The 21,712-nt window shown below is 37.5% G+C and overlaps 1 protein-coding gene across 8 annotated transcripts in view; it reads left to right on the top strand.

Annotated features, from left to right (window-relative positions):
- The window catches only part of Pak1 (p21 (RAC1) activated kinase 1), a 167,540-nt gene that overhangs the window by 120,551 nt on the left and 25,277 nt on the right, over positions 1 to 21,712 (top strand). For all 8 annotated transcript variants that reach the window (XM_013067420.3, XM_087212008.1, XM_087212009.1 and 5 more), the window contains 4 exons: positions 270 to 307; positions 14,638 to 14,757; positions 18,431 to 18,605; positions 20,614 to 20,677. In XM_013067420.3, coding sequence (XP_012922874.1) covers positions 270 to 307; positions 14,638 to 14,757; positions 18,431 to 18,605; positions 20,614 to 20,677 — 397 coding nt within the window. The remainder of the gene's footprint in view (positions 1 to 269; positions 308 to 14,637; positions 14,758 to 18,430; positions 18,606 to 20,613; positions 20,678 to 21,712) is intronic.

Below are 21,712 nucleotides of genomic sequence, written 5' to 3'. Positions count from 1 at the left end.
TATTATTATTGTCTGAACCTTGGAATTGTTTGACCAAATAGACTTCCTTAGCTTTCAAGAAGGGACTGACTTAAGCCAAACATAGTGGTATTCGCCAGGAGGATGAGGATTTACTGCAAGTTTGAGGCCAGCCTTGGCTATATAGTGAGCTCAAGGCCAGCCTGAACTACAGAGCAAGACTCTATTTGTTGCAGAAAACCAAAGACCAAAACAAAACGAAGGATTGACTCTAATTGTTTACTAAGTTTTTCATCTTTCTTCCTTTGCAGATAAGTCAGCAGAAGATTATAATTCTCCTAACACTTTGGTAAGTCTTTATTCTGAGATGAGCAGGTATGGAAGTAAGGTTCAGGATAGTGTGGTAGAGACAGAATCTGGGCTGGGTGGCACTCATCTCGTTTACTCTTCAGTGTTTGCCCTCAGGGTCCTTATCTATATCATAAAGGAATTGGACTAATGAACGCATTGTATCCTTTCCAAATATTCTAGAAAGCCTATCCTTGGAACTAGAAAACATGCTTCTATGCTTTTCATTTGAAGCTTTGAATATTTGGAAAGCCAGTTTGCCTTTATGAGCTTCAGATTCTTCATCAATAAATTGAGGATGATATACTCTGTCTTATCTAGACATGTCTTCAGACATTTGAATTTAGAAGAGAATTCCCTCTTTCATAAATTGGGTCTGCAAGACCCGTTGTTGAAGGGAGCAGATTCTATTCATTAAAGGTCATTCATTCTGCTCTCTCACATTATGGTGCTGCCCTATAACTTGAAGAGGTATTATAAGAATCATCAAAGAATTGGCTGGTTAATAAAACTAGATGACCTCAAAGGTCCCTCTGTCTCTCTCAACTTATAAATTCTATTCTCCAGGGCAATTAAGAGTATACAGTGAGATTTTGGTGTATTTGAAAAGGTCTTACAAATAGCAAAATATAACACACATAAGAGAATACAGCTATTCTTTACATCTGAGGTTGTCTCTTAAAGAAAGGGTGGTTGTGCCATATTGATTTACTAAACATTTGCAAAAGCCCCTCCTGTGTACCAGCACTAAGAAGTGATACAGAGATGATCAGACATTGTCCTAATGCCTAAGAACCTCCCAGACTTCTGGAGAATACAAAGGGACAAATAAACAGCTATAATTCGGCATGCTAAACTTCTTCTTTTTCTTTCTTTTTTTTTTCCTTCTGTACTGGGGATCAAACTCAGGACCTTACACTTGCCAGGCAAGTGTGGCACCACTGAGCTACATCCCCAGCCCTTTTTATGTTGTCCCCCTCCCCTTGGTACTGGGAATCAGACTCAGGATCTTGCACTTACTTGCATGCTAAACTTCTTGAGGGCAACACTATGCCTGACCTGCTAATTGCTGTATCTTTGGCATCTGGCAAGTTTTGGCATTTGGCAAGTTTTGGCATTCATCATACATTTATTGAATGAAAGATTGGATGTGTCAGAGAAAGCTTCTTGATGACAAAGTCTACATTGAATGAGTTAGTTATCTGGGGCAAGAATTAAGGAGAACTGATGGTATTCCAGCAGAAGGAGAATTGCATGCACATGGGCAAGGAGGTTGACAAAGTATGCTTGTGAAGGAACTGCAAGTAGCTTGAAATGACTGGAATGTAAACTGAAGAAGTAGAGGAGGGTGATGAGGAGGAATGATGAGTAAGCCAAATTGTGTAGAAGTTTGACTCTTATCTTCAAGGTAATAAGAAGCCTAAATTATTTTATTTATTTATTTATTTATTTATTTTTTGTACTGGGGATCGAACTCGGGTCCTTGTGCTTGCGCAGCAGGGGGCGAAACCACTGAGCTAAATCCCCGGCCCTTAGAAGCCTAAATAATTTTAAACAGGAGAGTAGTAAGGTCTAAGGCAATGCTGAGTCACAATCAAAATACTTTGCACCGCTCTGCCACTGCTGGGGATTGTTTACTCTGAGTCATTTATACTCTTTGCAATTATAAAAACTGGTTCACATGTTCAGTACCTTGCAGCACTTTGGGTCCTTTCTTAATAACTGTCTGTTTTAACCTTCACAGCAGTTTAATAAGGTAGGGTTATTATCCTTGTTTTATAGATGATAAAACTGAAACAGAAAAGGGTTAATGTCAATAGGCATCTGATTCCTAGTCTGCACTACTTTCCTGATTCATGCTGCCTTCCATCAAATGGAAGGGCTGTGATTAAAAGAGGGGGAAGGATTTGCAAATATTAGATCTTTGAACAGTAAATTATTGAAGAAAGGGCAAAAACAAAGTTGAATTGTGCCTTGTGGTTCAAATGTCTTCATGCTTTTGTAGGAAGAGTGACAACTATAATTTATTGAGGGCCTGTTCTGCCAGTATTAAGAACTTTGCATATCTTAGCATAATAGTCCTCACAATTATCTTGTTAAGGAAATACTATCATCCCCATTTCACAGAAAAACAAACTTTCCTAAAGACTTATAATTAGACCCATATTAAAACTAGAGTCTTCTGAACCCCATCTCAGTTTTCTTTTTTACTGCAGTAGGAAACAGAAAGATGTCAAGAGGTCTTATAAAGGAGACTGCGGTAAAGTCACAGCTATGATGTGTGTTAGTGCAAAGTAAGAGCCCTGGGGCTCATGCCATATGGCAGCGAGGATGACACCTGCTTGGTAAAAACCTGTACTGATTTAATATCTACAATTAAAACCATCCAGGCTGTCAAGGACATTTTTCTTTCCTAATTCAGAATGTCCCTGTAACTCATTGCTTTATATTTTCTTACTACTTTTACATGGAGGATATGATTTTTATTGTGATTGTCTGTCATTGTTTTCTATATTGGGTTCACACAGATCATTGTACTTGATTTGTGAAATAATCAGAGGATTGTTATTTCCATAGTTGAAATTAAGAAATTGTGACTCAGAAAGATTAATTGACCTGGTTATTGTTCTAGAATTAGAACAAATGAGTACAGAATTCCATTCTTCTGAGCATTCATTTATTCACTCATACCATAAATATTTCCTTAGTCCTTTTTGGTGCCAAAGTGTAGGTGACACAAAAATGAAAGTGCTTGAAGCTTTGATTTACTACATTTTGTCTCTTCATCAGTTGATGTGCACCTTGAGCTGTTTTTACTCTTTGAGTATTATGAATAATGCTGTTATGACCGGACATGTGCAAGTTTTTGTGTGGATATATACTTTCATTTCTCTTGACTACATACCTAAGAAGTGGAATTGCTGAATCACATGGTGTATTTATTTTTAACCTTTTGAGGAACTTTCAGACTGTTTTTGTTGTTGTTGTTTTTGTGGTACCAGGGATTGAACCCAGGACCTCCATACCAAGCTACATACCCAGCCCTTTTTATTTTTTATTTTGAGACAGAGTCTTTCTCTTTTTTTTCATTAAGTTTATTGGTACATTTTAGGTATACAATACAATTACATTCATCATTGGGAACTTGTACCTTTACATGATTATCTTGGTTCTTATTTTTTCCTTATTCCCCTGTCCTCCCTTCAACCCCTCCTCCCCTTCATATTTATAAAGACTTTGTTTCCATTTTTTCCTTTTCTCATGTTTTTTCCTTTCCCTCCTTTCCTTTCCCCTACCCCTCTGACACAGGGTCTTTCTAAGTTGCCCAGGCTAGGCTTGAACTTGCAATCCTCCTGCCTCCCCCTCCTCCAGTGCTGGAATTGTAGTTGTGCATCACCATGCCTGGCTTGCCAGACTGTTTTCACAGTGTTGACATCATTTTACATTCCTACTAGCAATTATGAGGGTTTCTAATTTGTCCATCCCTTTGCCCATACTTGTTATTTTCTGTCTTTTGATTATAGTCATACTGTGGATGTGAAATGGTACCCCATTGTGGTTTTATTTTCACTTTCTGGTAATAATGTTGAGCATCTTTTCATGTGCTGATTGGCCATTTGTATTATCTCTTTTGGAGAAATGTTTTTCCTGTTGATCTCTAATTCTTCTATGATCAAATATATATTGGGTGTGATTTCAGTTCTTTTAAATTTATTGAGATGTGTTTATGGCCTAATTGCCTACTCTGGAGAATGATCTATGTGTGCTTGAAAAGAATGTGCATTCCGTAGACATCAGGTGGGATGTTCTGTGTATGTCAGTTAGGTCAGGTTCCGTGACAGTGTTCAAGTCTTCTGTATCTTTACTAATTTTCATTCTTGTTCTGTTAATTATTTAGAGTAGAAAAATGAAATTTCTAGCTACAATTGAAATCTCTAACTATAATAGAACTCTTTCCTTTTCTCAATTGTGTCATCTTTTGCTTTATGCGAACCTACTCTGCTTTATATGTATATATATTTATGTTTATAATTGTTACTGTTGATATAATTGTTGTATCAGTTTTGATTATGAAACATCCCTATTTATATCTAATTGTATTTCTCTTAAAGTCTTTTTTTTCTAAATTAATGTGGGTACTTGGCTCTTTTATGACTATGGTTTTCATAATATATATTTTTCATTTTTTACTCTCAACTTTTTCATGTCTTTAAATCTATGATGTGTCTCTCCTAGATAGCCCTTGGTTAGATAGTGTTTGTTGTTTACCAGTCTGACAATTTCTGCCCTTGATTGGGTGTTTAAAACACTGATGGTTAATGTAATAATTGTTAATGTTTAGGTTCACCTTTTCTATTTGCTAATTGTTTTCTGTATTGATCTTGATTATTTGTATTCCTCCTTCACTATCTTTTGCAATAAATAAATATGCTTGTTGTATCATTTAAATTCTTTTAAAACGGTATTTCTTAGTGGTTTCTCTAGGTATTAAAATATGTATTTTAATGTATTACAATCTAATTAATAAATTTTTATTGGAATTCAGATTAATATCAACTGATTTCCAGTAAAATATATGCACTGTCCAAGACAACTTCATTCCCTGCCCTTTCTTTGTGCTGTTATTGTCATTTATTCATATATATTTAAGTGTACATGAATGTATGCCTAAACATACACATTATATAGAAGCCCAACAAAATAGTGTTACTGTTTTTTAAAGAGGTCAACAGAAGAAATCTAAAACATATGTTTATAGTCTTTCATATTAATCCTTATATTTACCACTTTCTTTGCTCTTCATTTTTATTTGTGAATTTCAGTTACCCTTCAGGGTTATTTCCTTTCAGTTTCATATACTTCTTTTAGTGTTTCTTGTAAGTTGGGTCTGCTAACAGTAAATTCTCCCTTTTTTTTTTTTTAACCTGGAATGTTTTATTGGATATAGATTTTGATATTGTCAGTTTTTGAAGATTTCAGTTCTTTGAATGTTACCCCAGAGCCTTCTAGCTTCCATTGTGTCTGATCATACATTTTTATTGTGAGTTTTAAAAGTATAGTCAGACCTTCATATCCATGGGTTTCACATCCACGGATTCAACCAACTGAGGATTGAGAATATTTGTGGGGAAAAAAATTCCATCTATACTGAACATGTACAGACTGTTTTCTTTGCTATTCCTAAAATAGTACAGCATAGCACCTACTTACATAGTATTTATGAGGTATTAGGTATTATAAATAATCTAGAGATAATTTAAATTAAAATATATGGAGGGCAGGAATCATGGCACAAGAGGCATGCAAGGCCTTGCAGCCAGCAAGTAAAGTATACAAGAAGATATGCTTAGATCATTTGCAAACACTGCTATAAAATGGAGTTGAGCATCCATAGGTTTTTTTTTTTTTTTTGGTACTGGGGATCGAACTCAGGACCTTGTGCTTGCAAGACAGGCCGTGGCACCATTGAGCTAAATCCCCAGCCCCCACAGGTTTTGATATTCATGGCAGCTCCTGGAACTAATTCCTCACATATACTGAGGAACCACTGTATTTTGATCAGAAGTCAACTTTTAACACAGTAATTGTTCTTGTCCATGATACAATTTTTGTCTTGCTGTTTTTAAGATTTTCACTTTGGTTTTCAATAGTCTATGATATGTTCAGTGTGAATTGATTTTGTTTAACCTACCTTGAATTTATTAAGTTCTTGGATCTATAGATTAATATTTTTAAACAAATTTGGGGATTTTTCCCTATTATTCCTTTAGAGTTTTTTCTATTCCCTTTTCTTCTCCCTTGGATTCCTATTTATATGTACATTAGTGTGTTTTATGTTGTCCAAAGTTCTTTGATGCTCTGTTAGTTTTTCTCCAATCTTTTTTCCCTCTCTGTTGGTAAAATTGGATAATTTCTGTGGGTTCATTTTCGAAATTTTTTAGTCATTCTTCTGCTATATAGAGTCCGTTAGTTAAATTTCTCTAGTGAGGTTGTCATTTTTTAAAATTTTTCAACTCCAGCATTTCCATTTAGTTCTTTTAAAGTAATTTTACTGAAAATCTATTTTGTTCATTGTTCTTATACTTCCTTTTTAATTCTTAAAACATTATTTTAGTTCTTTGAATATATTTAGAGATTATTACTAATCTTTATTTTCTGAATAGAATATCTGGAGACAGAGAAAGCTTCTGTTGACTGCTGTTTTCCTCCTTAATATGTTTCTTTACATGTCTTATAATTTCTTTAAAATGCAACATTTCAGATAATACAGTATTATGTACCTTGGATATTGCTATTTTTCCTCTGTGAAGGTTGTTGGTCTTATATTAACTTACCAGGGATAAATATATGAAATATGTCTTTATTGGTATGTAGGTATTGATATCTCTGCTCAATATTTAAAAAAAAACTCTGTGTTAAGGCCCTTGTGTTTGCTTAGCTTAAATGATCAAGCAATGATTGGACAGAGGTTATACTCCAAAACTACAAATGAATAAGGCTTCTGTAACAGTTAACTTGAGTAAGAAACGCCCAGCTAAATCAGATAAGTATAGTTCTGGGTGTGGCTGAAGGGATTTACTGAAGACAGGAGATCCACCCTGGGTGTGAGTGACAGCAACCAATACACTTGCCACCTGAATGGAATAAAAGGGAAACACAGAAGCAAGAAGGCTCATCTCTGTTTCTTCAGAGGAGCTCAGGTCTTCACCTTCACCTAGATGTCTCCTGGCTTCCAGTATAGACTCTTCAGCCTCCAGCACAGACTCTTGAGCCTTCCATCACAGGCCCTTCGGCCTCCAGATTTGAACTTGCACGGGACACTACAGTAAGCTCCAGGCCTTTGACTGGATCTTTCGGGCCTCCAGGGCACACATAGCCCTTTTGCACTTTTCCACACCTAACTTTGTGGGTGGCTGTTGTAAGCCAATCTTATAAACTCTTACGTAGTTGTATAGCTTGCAATAAATCTGCCTTTCTTTTTTTTTTTTTTTTTTTTTTGGTACCAGGGATCGAACTTGGGTCCTTGTGCTTGCAAGGTGGGCAGCAGAACCACTGAGCTAAATCCCCGGCCCAGTAAATCTTGTTTCGTTAGTAATCATTAACTGATAACAGATTCTAGTACCAGTGGCTCTAGAGAAACAGAATTATAAAGATGAAATTCTTTAATGGCTTTAGTGGTTCCTAGAGTTGCCTAATTTGATAAGACCAAAAGATGCTATGGTGTCTCCTCATACTGTGGGAATAGTCCCTGATGTGAACTATTTAAAGTAATATGCAGTGTAGATCTATTTGATTATCCTAATTCACCATTTGTGAAATGTAAGGAATTTAGTGACTCTATTTGTGATACTTTTTAATATTTTTGGCAGAGTGGGAATTATAATGATGCTGGCTGTTTGCTCTTAGCTTCTTAGCATCTTTTTGCTCTTAGCTTCTTAGCATCTTTTTGCTCTTAGCATCTTAGCATCTAGTGAAGTAAATGAGTTCAAAGCATCCATAGGAAATCTAAAGTCTTATAACTGTGAGGAGAAGTTAAAGGAAAATAAGGAGCTCAAAGATTCAAATTCCCAGCTCCAGTCACACATAAAGTATTTGAAAATTACTAAGTGTGTTATGAAAGAGAATTTCCTTTACTGTTTTTTTTTTTTGGTGGGGGGGTGTCTTTTTTTTTCTTTTTTCGTTTTTGGTACCAGGAATCGAACTTAGGACCTCACAGTTGCCAGGTCCTAAGCTACATCCCTGAGTTACATCCCTGGCCCGAATCTCCTCTCCTTTAGCCACAGGACTGAGACTGCAGAAACCCACACACGGGCCCTCATAATTCGATTGGCTGAAATACAGTGTAAGTTTAATGCTTACCCTTGGAGGGTATCTGAAGTAAAGGTGAGGGCACTGATTGGAAAAGAACAGGATGTACACTGGAATGGAGAGGTTCTGGGGAGACCCTGATGAGGCTGAGGATGTTGAACTCCTAGACTCAGGTTACCATGCTACCTGAGTTGCCCATCATGAGCTGGGTATATCTGATCCACCGAGTAATAAAGTTGGACATGCACAGCAACAGTGCATCATTAAATGGGAATGGTACATATGTGATTGAGCCAGAGCAGGTCCAGAGGGCACAAGTAAGTTACATGAAGAAGTTACCCAGATGCCCATGGATCCTACTCTTGCTATATTGGCTTCTGACTCCCAGCATGCGCCTGAGGCCTCATAGGGTGTACCATATGATCAGCTATCAGAGGAAGAGAAGGCTAAGCCTAGTTTACAAGTGGTTCTGCATGTTATACAGGCACCATCTGAAAATGGATAGCTGCAGCACTATAGCCCCTTCCCAGGACATCCCTGAAGGACAGTAGTGAAGGGAAATCTTCACAGTGAGCAGAACTTCAGGCAGTGTACCTGGTGGTACATTTTGCCTAGAAGAAAAAATGGCCAGACATGTGACTGTGTACATACATGAATCAGTATATGATTCAAGAGCTGTAGCCAGTGGTCTGGCTGGATGGTCAGGAACTTGGAAGGAACATGACTTGAAAATTGGTGTCAAAGATATATGGGGAGGAGGTGTATAGATAGACCACTCCATATGGGCAAAGGATGTAAAAATATTTGTATCCCATGTAAATGCTCCCCAAAAAGTGACCTCAGCAGAAGAGGACTTTAACAGTCAGGTGGCTAGGATGACCCATTATGTAGATAGCAGTCAACCTCTTTTTTTAGCCACTCCATCATTGCCCGACAGACTTAGGAACAAAGTGGCCATGGTGGCAGGACTGGAGGCTATGCATGGGCTCAGCAACATCTACCTTACCAAGGCTGATCTGGCTACAGTTGCTGAATGCCCAATATGCCAATAGTAGAGACCAACAGTGAGTCCACCATATGGCACCATTCCCCAGGGGAATCAGCCTGTGACCAAGGAACAGGTTGATTATATTGGACTCCTTCCACCCTGGAAAGGACAGTGCTTTGTCCCTACTCGCATAGACACTTATTCTGGATATGGATTTGCCTTCCCCGCACATAATGCTTCTGCCAAAATTGTCATCTGTGGAGTTACAGAATGCCTTATCCACTGTCATAGAATTCCACACAGCATTGTCTCTGACTAGGGAACACATTTTATCCCAAAGCAGTGAGGCAGTGGGCTCATGGGATTGATTCACTGGTCTTACCATGTTCCTCACCACTCAGAAGTGGCTGGATTGATAGAAAGGTGGAGTGGTCTTTTGAAGACATAGATAACTGCCAGCTATGTTGCAATAGCTTGCAGGACTGGGGCAAGGTTCTTCAAAAGGTTGCATATGCTTTAAATCAGCGTCCACTATGTGGTACTGGATCTCCTATAGCCAGGAGTCCAGGAATCAAGGGGTAGAAGTGGGAATGGTACTCACCATTACCTCTGGTGATTCACTTGCAGAATTTTTGCTTCCTGTTCCTGGAACCTTATGCTCTGGTGGCTTAGAAGTCTTCGCGCCAGAAGGGGGAAGGCTTGTACCAGGAATCACAACAGTGATACCATTGAACTGGAAGTTTAAGACTTCCCTTTGGCCATTTTGTTCTCCTCATGCCTCTGGGTAAACATGCTTTTGGAAGTTACAGTGTTGGCAGGGGTGATTGATTCAGACTATCAAGGGGAAATTGGACTGTTACTCTACAGTAGAGGAAGGGAAGAATATGTAGTACAGTACTTGGAGTGCAGGAGATCCTTTAGGTGCCTTCTAGTGTTACCATGCCCTGTTATTAAGGTCGATGGGAAACTACAACAGTTCAATCCAGGAAGAATGACAAATGGTCCAGAACCTTCAAGAATAAAGAAAAGGGCACTCCACCAGGGAAAGAACCAAGACCTGCTGAGGTGTTTGGTGAAGGCCAAGGGAATACAAAATAGGTAGTAGAAGACAGTAGGATTGTAATTCCTATCTGATATGTTGATAGACTTAATATTGGTTCTTAAGTATTGTTAAACCATGTTATAATATTCAAGTTATGAAATGTTAGGAATATGCATCACCCACAGAAAACTTGCCTTCTATTTTGGGAGGGAATTACAGTAGTGTGTTTCTGTTTATAAGCGGCATAGTTGTAATATGTTTGGTATAATTATGAACTTGTCTTTGTACCTGGGGGACAATGGTTTAAGGAAATGTATCTGGTTGTCAGGTTAACAGAGTTGGATTATGATAGTTAACTTGATTGTGTCAACTGGAGTAAGAAACGTCCAGCTAAATTGGACCAACATAGTTCTGGGTGTGGCTGAAGGGATTTACTGAAGACAGGAGACCCATCCTGGGTATGAATGACACAACCAATGGGCTTGCCACCTGAATGGAATAAAAGGGAAACAAAGAAGCAAGGGTCATCTCTGTTTCTTCAGAGGAGCTCAGGTCTTCACCTTCACCTAGATGTCTCCTGGCTTCCAGTGTAGACTCTTCAGCCTCCAGCACAGACTCTTTAGCCTTCCATCACAGGCCCTTCAGCCTCCAGATTTGAACTTGCACGGGACACTACAGTAAGCTCCAGGCCTTTGACTGGATCTTTCGGGCCTCCAGGGCACAGTTAACCCTTTTGCACTTTTCTACTCCTAACTTGTGGGTGGCTGTTGTAAGCCAGTCTTGTAAATTCTTATATAGTTGTATAGCTTGCAATAAATCTGCTTCTCTAGTAAGCAGTGACTAATACAGCTTCTTTCCTCTACTGATGGATCTGTGGGTGGGAGAGTATATTCACTGTTCAGGACTTTTTCAGGTATGTCCCAGCTTTTACTTCGTGCTGGACCCCTTTGAATCTTTTTCTTGCATGCACACAACAAAGAATGTGTGACTAACATGGGTCCTTTCCAGTGTCTAGAGTATCTGTCAGAGATTTGTTTTCCCTACTTCAGGAGAGTGGAGCTGAACAGTTGGCCCTTTAGTGCTTCCCCTTTTGGAATCATCTGCCCCTGACAATGCTACTGGGCCTAGGATTTGCATACAGCTCTGTATGAAAGCAAGAACTCTTTACCACACAGTTATAGCCTGCACTACCCTACTGGAACTTCCCCACTGCTGAAGCTAGAGGTGGGGTGGATAAGAACTGCTTAAATCATCTGCTTTCCTAAAAATGATGCAAATTTATCCTTCTTTATAGCAGAGTAGTATAGCAGTAGTAGTACCCCATTGTGTATAAATACCACATTTTCTTTAGCCATTCATCTGTTGATGGACATATAGCCCACTTACTTAGCTATTATGAATTGTACTGCTATAAACATTGACATATATGCATCACTATATGATATCTATAACTCTTTCTGATAGGTACCTAGAAGGAGAATAGCTGGGTTGAATGGAATTTCTAGTTTTAGTTTTTGAGAGAATCTCCATACTCATTTCCATAGTGGTTATACTAGTTTACATTCTCACCAACAATGTAGAAAGGCTCCCCCCCCACACACACATTTGTTATTTGATTTCTTCCTGATGGTCATTCTTCGATGGTGTGTACACAGAGTCTGAGGTATGTGTGTGTATAGGGGTACTACTGTGATCCAGGAGTGGTCTGATTGTCTCTCACACATCCCCTAAACACTGGATTTTGGTCTAGCTAGATTTTGTTTTCATTTATTCTCCTGTATGAGACTTTACCTTTTGCCCCCGCCTCAGGGTATGTATCTGCTTTTCTCCAGCACAGATTTGGTGACACCCTTGCTGTCACCTCCTAGGTGACTATCATCTCTCACCCCTAGCCAACTTTTGACTTTCTTTTCTCATTTCCTCTTGGTTACTTTATTACAGTCACATAGGTAAAACTAGAAATCATTGGAGCATACCAAGGATATTCCCATTTCAGGTCTTCTGTACTTCTTCCATTTACCATGAATATCCTTTTCCCACAGAGCTTATGGCTTCCTCCCTCAATCCATGGAAGTAACTGCTTATATACTTATATTCTTACACTCATTAGAGAGGCTTTTCTATGATTATCCTAGTTAAAGTACTGTCTGTCTGTCCGTTCCCCCCCCTCCCCACTACCAATCTACTCCCATCTGTTCATCTTATTACTGTCCAACACTTTGGTGATTATTTTGACAGTATCATCTCCTAGAAGGTAAGCCACAGCACATGGATTTTATCTGCTTTTTTCTTCAGTATGGCCCCAGAGGCTAGAATAGAGACTGGCACTCAGTGATGGGTGGATAGATCAACAGGTAAATAAGTGGGTAGATGGATTGGAATTTCTGGATTTTGTTTAAAATAGGGGTGTATATTTATTAGACACAGTGATAATTTAGTTGATCTATTATATCCTTCTAATTCTATCATTTTCAAAATATTTCTGTACCCATATCACTTCATTTTCCCAATGGTCCTCTGAGGTAAGAAGAGAGCTGCTGTCATTATCCCCATTTTATAGAAGAGAAATGTGAGGCTTAAAGTGTTGTATCTTTTCCCAGGGACACAGGGCTAAGAAGTACAGTTGTGGAAAAAAACCTAACTCTGATAGTTGTTAATGCCACTACCCAAAGCTGTCACCTGTAGAAAACAGAATGTGTTACTGAGGAAGATGATGAAATCTCCTTCTCTATAGTTTTTAAAATTTTTATTAGTACATGTTTACAGTACATAATTATTATCTTTTTGATCCCTGGTACCAAAAAAATACCCTTATCATGGGGAGTTGACAAGTTGTACATAACACATATTAATTCTTTTTACTTGCTCTTTGCCTCTTCTCCCTACCTTCTCCATCTCTACAGTTTTTGAAAGCAAACAAATGTAGAGTTTATAGCATAAATCAGTAGAGGCCTGGGGTTATCTGATGATGAAGGAGGAGCTGCTAAGTCAACTTTATTTCCATTTTATGTTCCTTAAATTTTGTTTAGTGAAATAGTGGGGATAAGAGGAATTAGAGTAGAAGAGTACCAAAATATATGCTTTGACCAGGAAAGAACCTCTGCTAAATTTTAGAACTAAAAGTAGCTCACAGTCACTTTCAAATTATATCACCCTCAAATTACACACTCCTCTTCCCTCACATTCCTCAAGTGATGAAACTTCAGACAAAGAAAATAGACTTATTGCTTGTGGTCACCACAGTTAGTTGTTTACATATTCCTGGCACTGTCAAATTTTAAGTTATTCTGTGTACTGGAGGTGCTGTTAGAATCTATGAGATTGCCAGTTTTCCATAGCACAGTATATCAAATGTAGCTTTAGTATTTCTTTTTTCTTCCACTTATCTCTTGTTTTTCTGACTCTTAGCTTTCCTTTCTGAGGAGCTTCAAGTAGTAGGCAGTAGGAGAACTCACCCACTTCTCTGTCTCCTATACAAAAGAGCTACTTCAGGACATGGGCCATGTTTTTCATCTTGAACCTTTATATCAGCAGTGTTCATCCCAGTATCTTACTGAGCACAAAATAGGTGCTCTGAAAATACCTGAAAGTATTTAATTATATGAGTATGTATTGAAAGATCCTTATTGCTTCTGTTGTCCTAATGCTGAAAAATCTCATCAAAATTCTCATATTTTAGAGCTACTTTATCTCTTGAATCTGTGTGGGAAACAACAATGGTATGTTACTTTTGCCTGGAACACCCTTAAAACTGTACTCATGGTCCAGCTCTGTTACAGTTTTCATGGTAAAATCAAGTTGCTACAGATTATAAGCAGTGGTGCTGGTAAGGCCTATTCCAGGGCAGTGCAGAACTAACCTTAGTGAAATAAATAGCATCCTGTCCAGGGAGAAGCTCATTGTCTCCTTCAGATAGGAAGATCCCAATGTTGTGATCCTGAGATTGAAGCAAAAGACTCTGATGACCTAATGAATGGGTCCAGGAGGTTGGTAGAGATGAAAAGGAAAGGCCAAAAGCCTATTTAGATTTACATTTACCATATCAGGAGGGAGTAAAGACTTATAGTGAGAAATTTTGAAAAAAAATCAAAATTTTTAATTTCTTCTCAACATTTCTACTTTTTAATTTTATTTTTTATTAGTACATGTTTGCAGTACATGATAATAACATTTATCACAGCGAATTGATACATATACATAACACATCTTAATTCTTTTTATGTCCCCTTAATCTTCCAACATTTCTACTTCATTATCTATTCTATGTGAAGAGTAAAATTCAGAGGTAAGAAGAACTATGAGCTTGTTTTCAGGGGTTCATCTGGGAAGAGGCAAGTAGGAAAGCTATAAGCTAACTTCCCCTTCCATACTTACGCTTTAGGTGGGAGATGGGTGTCAAGAGTAAGGTTTCTTCTAGGGGAATTGGTGATCCCAATATGTTAAGTTTTATGTCAGCTGGACCAGGTAAATATGATCTTTCTTCCCTGCATAGAACGTGAAGACTGTGTCTGAGACCCCTGCAGTGCCACCAGTTTCAGAAGATGAGGATGATGATGATGATGATGCTACCCCACCTCCAGTGATTGCTCCACGCCCAGAACATACAAAATCTGTGAGTCTTTGGGGGACCTGGACAGCTTTCTGATTTACTAGAGAAAGGAAGGGTAGAGAAGAGATGGTGCTAAGGTATAGAAGTTTAATATTCTGGTAGGAGGCCTTAAATTTTGAACCTGGTGAAATCACTGAACCACATTTTCTGAAGGTACTTTCTGTATTATTAAAGGCAAGAAGTGGTATATTTATCATTGTTTTAGAGATAGACCCAAAGTATCCTAGATAATTGGTATTTATACTAACCCAGCCTTGGTTTACTTAGCCTGTTTTCCACTGATAGGACAGCAAGATACATAGAATTGGAATAACTTAGTTTAGGGATAACATAAATTATTCTAGTCTCCTGGGAAGCAACAAATTATCTTGCTACAGATTTTTTATTCCTTGTTAAATGTGCAGTGTTCAGCCTTTTAGAGCATTATTGATGATACTGAAAGACCCAAGAGATTTTATAAATGCATTAGTGCTATTAATATGCTGGACATCAGGAGTGCACTTTGATGCCGGATGTTGACAGTGATTTCTGTTTAACTTCCTTTGAGATTCCTGCATCTCAGAATATTCACAGTCCCTCTACTCTCACTTACCACAGTCTGTCCCTATGCTTTTTACCTGATTTAAGATTATTGAGCACTTCCTAGAGATTTCTTAGTATTTTCTCTGTAGATGATCATTTCATCTACATATAAAGATTTTGCTTCTACCTTGCCAATCCTATCCTAGTTGTGTCATTTTATTGCCAGACTATTTTGGTGGGGACTAGGTTTCAAAGTTTAATGGACAGATAAAGAGTAAGCATATCTGCCCTTGTTCCCCACCTTAAGGAGAAAGCATTGTATCTTCTCCATTCATATAAGGTGTTCTCACTGGAAGTATGGAGTACATGTCTTTAATCTGTTGAGAAGTTTCTATTCTACTTCTAGGCTCCTGATAGCTTTTACCATGAACAGCTGTAGAATTTAGTCCAATACTTTTTCTCCAACTACTGACAGGATCATATGGCTTTTTCCTTTCCTCTGTTAAAATGATGACTTTTGGGGGTGGATCTTCCAATGCTGAACCAACACTGCCATCCCTATAACAAAACCACTTTCTACATCCTGCCAGATCTGACTTCTAATAGTTTGTTTTGTTAAACAAATTTCTATGTATGTTCATACTTCTTTCTTCTATTATTTTTATCCAGTTTTAGGATTAGCACAGTGTTGAGTTCCTAAAATGAGGGGAGAAGTGTTCCTTCTTTTTTCTGCTTTAATTGTTTGATATAATTTATCAGTTAAAATGTTTATGAGCCTGATGTTGTCATATAGGTAGATTTTCAAGCTAGGAATATACTTTAATAGGTGCTATTGAAATTTTATATTTCCTCCAGAGTTAGTTTCATTAATTTGTCTTCCAAGGTACTTCTTAGAAGTTGTCAAATTTATTTCAAAAACGATTTTTGAAATATGCTTTCTGTATCCTTTTAAATTCTGTAAAATCTGTGATAATGTCTCCTAGATCTTAATATTGTAATTTTAAAAATGTATAACTGATATTGTGTAACAGGAAGAAAAGGTCTAAAAGAGCAGGGTAATTGGGAGGGGTAGGGCAAGGGAAAGAAGGGAAAGGAAAAAATATGAGAAAAGATTATTGAGCACTGACCTCCCATCAGATAATACTTTGCTAGTGTTTCTTTGTTTAGGCTTTTTATTATAATGAAAGCTCAATAATGAAAGAACTGTGTAGGACTTAAGCTCTGTGGTAATGTAAAAACAAAAGGCTGCCTCTGAAATAAAGCATCAGAAGTTGGTTGAATGACCATGGAAAACACAGTGAAGGAAATCCAAGAGCATTGTATAGCCTCTTAGAATGAGAATTTATGAACAGAATCTGTGGAAATGTCTAGCCCATACTTCACAAAGTCACCTTAGGTCAAATTAGCTTCAAAATAAAAGAGTTGTCAAAATGTCTCACATTGTCATGACCTTTTTCGGTTTGCAAACATTTTTATTTAAGACATTTTTTCTTCTAAACTTTGAACTCCTCTAAAGTAGAGAAACCACAGATACATAATTTCAGTGCTTATCTTAGTTCTTTGAAAATATCAGAGGGCAATAAACATTGAATTAAAGAGCTGGGTATGGTGTTGTATCCTTGTAATCCCAGCATTCTGGGAGGCTAAGGCAGGAGGATTGCAAGTTTGAGGCCAGCCTGGGCAACTTGACAAGACCCTATCTCAAAATTTAAAAAAATTAAAAATGGCTGATGATGAATAAAGGAATGGAGTGATAAATTTGATCTTAGCATTTCTTTCTAAAAAGATATCCTTAATTGCTAATTCACAGAAGCAGCAGCTGAGATATGGAGAGGTAAATTGATCTACCTATAGTCACTTAGCAAAAGAGCTAGTATTTGAAAGTAGGTAATTAACTCCAACTCACGTTACTTTCCACCATAGCCCAGTGGTATTTGTGTGTGTAAGACCTGCACTGGGAGCCAGATAAGAAGGATGTTAGATAAAGAAAAGGCAGTATTAAGAAGGAGGACAAGGAATGAAGTTTAGGTGCCTGAGATATAGTTTGTCCATAGGTACAAGAATAAAAAATGAAAAATTATGCGACACTAGTCAGGAAACCAGTCCTGCTGATGGATCTCAATTATTTATTAATTGATTTCATCAGACATTTACCAGAATGTTTTTTGCTTTTTGTTAGATAAGTGGTTAGAACTCATACAGCTTGTAACTATCCAAAAGATAATTGTGATATTTTTATGATAACGTGGTAAATACTTGAAAGTATAACTTCACTTCTGAACATCAGTAGTGTATAGTTGCTCATTTCATATAACATTAATTCCTTTTTCCCTTGTGATGTGACTTTTTCACTTCCTTTGCCAGAATTTACCAGAGTAAGGGGACAGAATTTTACATAGGGCTAGACTTAGAATAGATTTTCAGCAAATATTTGTTAAGTAAATGAATAAATAGAAAATATAATATTTACAAACCCAAAATTTGAGTGCTTAATATGTTCTGGACTGATTCTAATCATTATCACAAATATTAATTTATTTGTAGAACAGCTCTATAAGATAGGTGTCATTATTTATACCATTTTACAGATGTGGAAACTGAAGTGCAGAGAAGGTAAAAAACCTACCCCAACTCATGCAGATGGTAAGAATAAGAGCTGGGAGTTAAGCCCAAGCAGTCAAGTTCCTGAGCTTGGGTTCTAATTCACTACACCCTTGTCTCTTGATGAACAAAAGTAGTTCTTCCTCTGAAAGGGTTCATGATCTAAAGAGGGAGTGATTCAGTGGAAAGTATGTTAAGTGTTAGCAGCACCAAGTGTTATGATGCAAGATTTCATTTCATCTTGGGAAAATGCAGAATGTTATAGATGAGGGGGATTCTCATCTAAGAATGGACTCTCTTCTGAGAAGTGCCTAGCCTCCTTTGAATATCTTCAGTGCTAGGATTCTCATTGACCACTGTTGTATATAATAAGAGCAAGGAAAGCCATTTCTTATAGTAGATGGGCATGGGCATGGAGGAGGAGCAGTATAGATTTTGACAGAAGAGAAAGGATGCATATTTAGGGAATTGTTCTGTGGATATTCTAATGCTATATCTAGAAGGGGTTCTATGCTAACAAAGACTCGTTTTGCCAAAATTTTCACTAATACAGGTGTACACACGGTCTGTGATTGAACCACTTCCTGTTACTCCAACTCGGGATGTGGCTACATCTCCCATATCACCTACTGAGAATAACACCATTCTGCCAGATGCTTTGACTCGGAATACTGAGAAGCAGAAGAAGAAGCCCAAAATGTCTGATGAGGAGATCTTGGAGAAATTACGTAAGCACTTTTAGCTTTCTAAACCTTCATTTGATCTATGACTGGTCTGCTGCTATAAAGATCCTGATTCTAGATTTGATCCATATGACTGGCTGGCCATGTTGGTATCTTAGCCATGAACTGTTCTTCTCATCCAGCCCCTCCACTTCCATTCCTTGTCTCACCAGCTCTGATTGGATACTTCATTAGGGATATAAAGGGAGAGAGTATGGATAGCTCACTTTGAGGGCAAGTTATCCCTTTCCCCCTAGGCATGGGTTATAAAGGTGGGAAAATAGCTTTTTAGTGAATAGAATATTATGTTGACAAAGATTGAGACATTGACTATACCTGGTGGGAAAGAGTGCTGTGATTGATGTTTGCCATTGACCTAGGAAAAGACAGATCTGCCACCATAGTTGTAGAAAAAAAAAGGGAAGGGAAACCAACACTTTGTGAACCTATCCAGTGTACCATATGACAAGCAAGATATTTTCTTGTTTCTTTTTTTTCCCATTTAATTCTCATATTTATCATGTCAAGACAGGCATAATGATCTTCATTTTTGTAGTTCCGACTTTAGAGGCCCAGAGAGGATAAATACCCTGCCCCAAATCATACACATAGAAGGTGACAAGGCTGAGGTTAAAACACAAACTTGGGCCTTTGTTAGTAGAGTATGTTGCCTCTGCTGTCAGGTGGAAACTTCCATTTCACTTTATTTAGCAACCAGAAATAGGAATAGATTAGGGTATCCTGTTTATTTCCAAAAATGATTTGATGTGACTGATTTGGCCGAGTTTGCAAACTGACATTGAGGTTTCTGTTTCTGTACTTTAGCAGTTTTCTACTTCTTTCTGATCATTCTTGTTTGACTTTTAAAAGAATTTCACTCTCTTAAAAATTGCTGTTGCCTGGAGTCCTCATAAAAAATGATGAAGTAAAACCTAGATTTGTTTGGGATTTTTTTTTTTTTTGGTCTGTATATTTTTGCAATCACACTTAGAATTATGGAAAGCAAACTGGCCTGGGAGTTAGTACACTTGGGCTAAAGGCCCAGCCCTACCACTGACTTATGTCTTAGGCAATTTTCTCCTGTCTTCTGAGCTTCCTTTTTCCTTACTTTTAAAATGGGGACATTAATATCTGACTTTTTTGGGCCAGGGATTTAGCTAGCTCAGTGGTTCCGCCACCTGCCTCGGAAGCGCAAGGTCCTGAGTTCAGTCCCCGGTACCAAAACAAAACAAAACTGACTTTTTTGTAAATCAAATGACATGATGTATGTGAAATTATCAAATCTTAGTTGTTGGTATTAGAGAAAAGGCGCATTGGACTGGGGGACTAAAAACCAATCTCTTAACTTTAGATCTGATACCAATTTGCTGTGTGACAGTGGGGAATCTCTTTCTGTGGGCCACATTTCCACATCTCTAGAATACATGTTGTGAAACCAGTGAGTTGTTTTACACTTCTTTGCCTTTGTACTTAAAGTATTCCCTGCTGTAGACCTCTTTCCCTGATTGGCATCTACTTATCCTATAAAAATTGGCCCAAATATCACCTTTTTGAAGCCTTTCCACTCTATTTTTGTGTTCCTTTCTGTGACCATTTGGAATTTATTACAGCAGTTGTATTTTTATGGCATCTTATATTTGCTTGTCAATTTTTTTTTCCCATGAGATTGAGCTCCCCAAGAGCAAGGACTCTTAACTATGGTTTTTCTATTTCTTTATTCCTAGCACTTAGCATATGGCTTGTACATATTAAACAATAAATGCTTATTGAAGTAATTCATTAAAACATGAACAAATGGCTCTTAGTTTAGAAATTTAATAGATTACAATGAATTAAAGCAATCAAGGAAATGAAACTTTTCATCAGGGAAAAATCTAAGGGCCTGTTTAGTATGTTTTGTGGGCATTGGAGACAGTTCTTTAATCCTTGTCAACTTGGGAGTGGGGAGAACATGGGCTCTGTTTTGTGTCTTGATCCAGAAAAAAATCATTTATGGTGTCTGTTTCTTTCAAAGGGAGCATAGTGAGTGTGGGCGATCCTAAGAAGAAGTATACACGATTTGAGAAAATTGGGCAAGGGTTAGTATATGCATTTTCTTTCCTTGGAGAAATGACTTAAAATTGTGTGTACTGTCATATATGACTTTATTGACTGTTTTGCCTCTCATAAACCTTTTTCTTTCTTTAGTTTACTCATCTGGAGGTGTTATGTTAGGCTGACTTCAAGTTTGGCAGAATTGTACTTAATATGAAAGATATGCCATTAGCTGATCATATTGCTAAAAATACCCGTGCTGTGAGAGTTAGAGAACCATTTATTTTCTTAGCACAAAACCAGCATCCCAACTTACAGATCTACTTTTCCAGATAAACCCTGTTTGCTCTAGTATTGATGCACTAATATGAAGTGGAAGACCTAGATCTACAGATCCTTCTGCTAGTTAGTGGTACTTATTTTTCCAGGTGGATGTCAAAGTTCATGACTCCTTTCAAGTTCATCATCTGTAACATATGCTGCCCTCAGTGTACTGGACTCTTAACTGAATTCCTGTTGTGTGCTAAGCACTGTGAATGTGGCTTGGAGTCACACACAATCTCTGCCTTCAGGAATCGAAAGTCAACAGGTTGAGATAGGCAAACAAAGAAAGTATACTGTATTGTGCTAAGTCTTTTAAAAGTATTTGCCCATTTTCTGAGCAAAAAAAGCTAGACATAAAATGATAGATCTTATATGATTTTGTTAATATGAAGTTCAAGATAGAATTAATATATGGTAGTAGAAGTCAATAATGGTGATTATTTCTGTAAGAAGGATGTCACTTGGAAAGACATATTGAGAGAATTTTTGGGGGTGATCTTTATGGTAAACATAGTGTATGTATATGTAAAAAAAATCATAAAATTGTACACTTCATATTTATGTATAGCTAAGTTATACCTCTATAAAAATAAGCAGATTACTGTGGATTTACCAAATGAAATGAAATAAAAATGAAACTGAAAAAATAAAAACGTCTGGCTTTATAGTAGGCTCTCAGTGTTAGTGGAATGAAAGCATTGTTACTAATGAAGTCATTGAAATTTTGTTTCAATTTTCTTATGCACCCAAGAGTT

Source organism: Heterocephalus glaber, unplaced genomic scaffold (assembly GCF_053883595.1).
Source record: "Heterocephalus glaber isolate CG9 unplaced genomic scaffold, H.glaber_assembly_v1.0 deba00001428, whole genome shotgun sequence".
Classification (NCBI taxonomy): domain Eukaryota; kingdom Metazoa; phylum Chordata; class Mammalia; order Rodentia; family Bathyergidae; genus Heterocephalus; species Heterocephalus glaber.
Note: the sequence above shows the minus strand (reverse complement) of the source record. Positions and strands in the feature narration are given on the sequence as shown.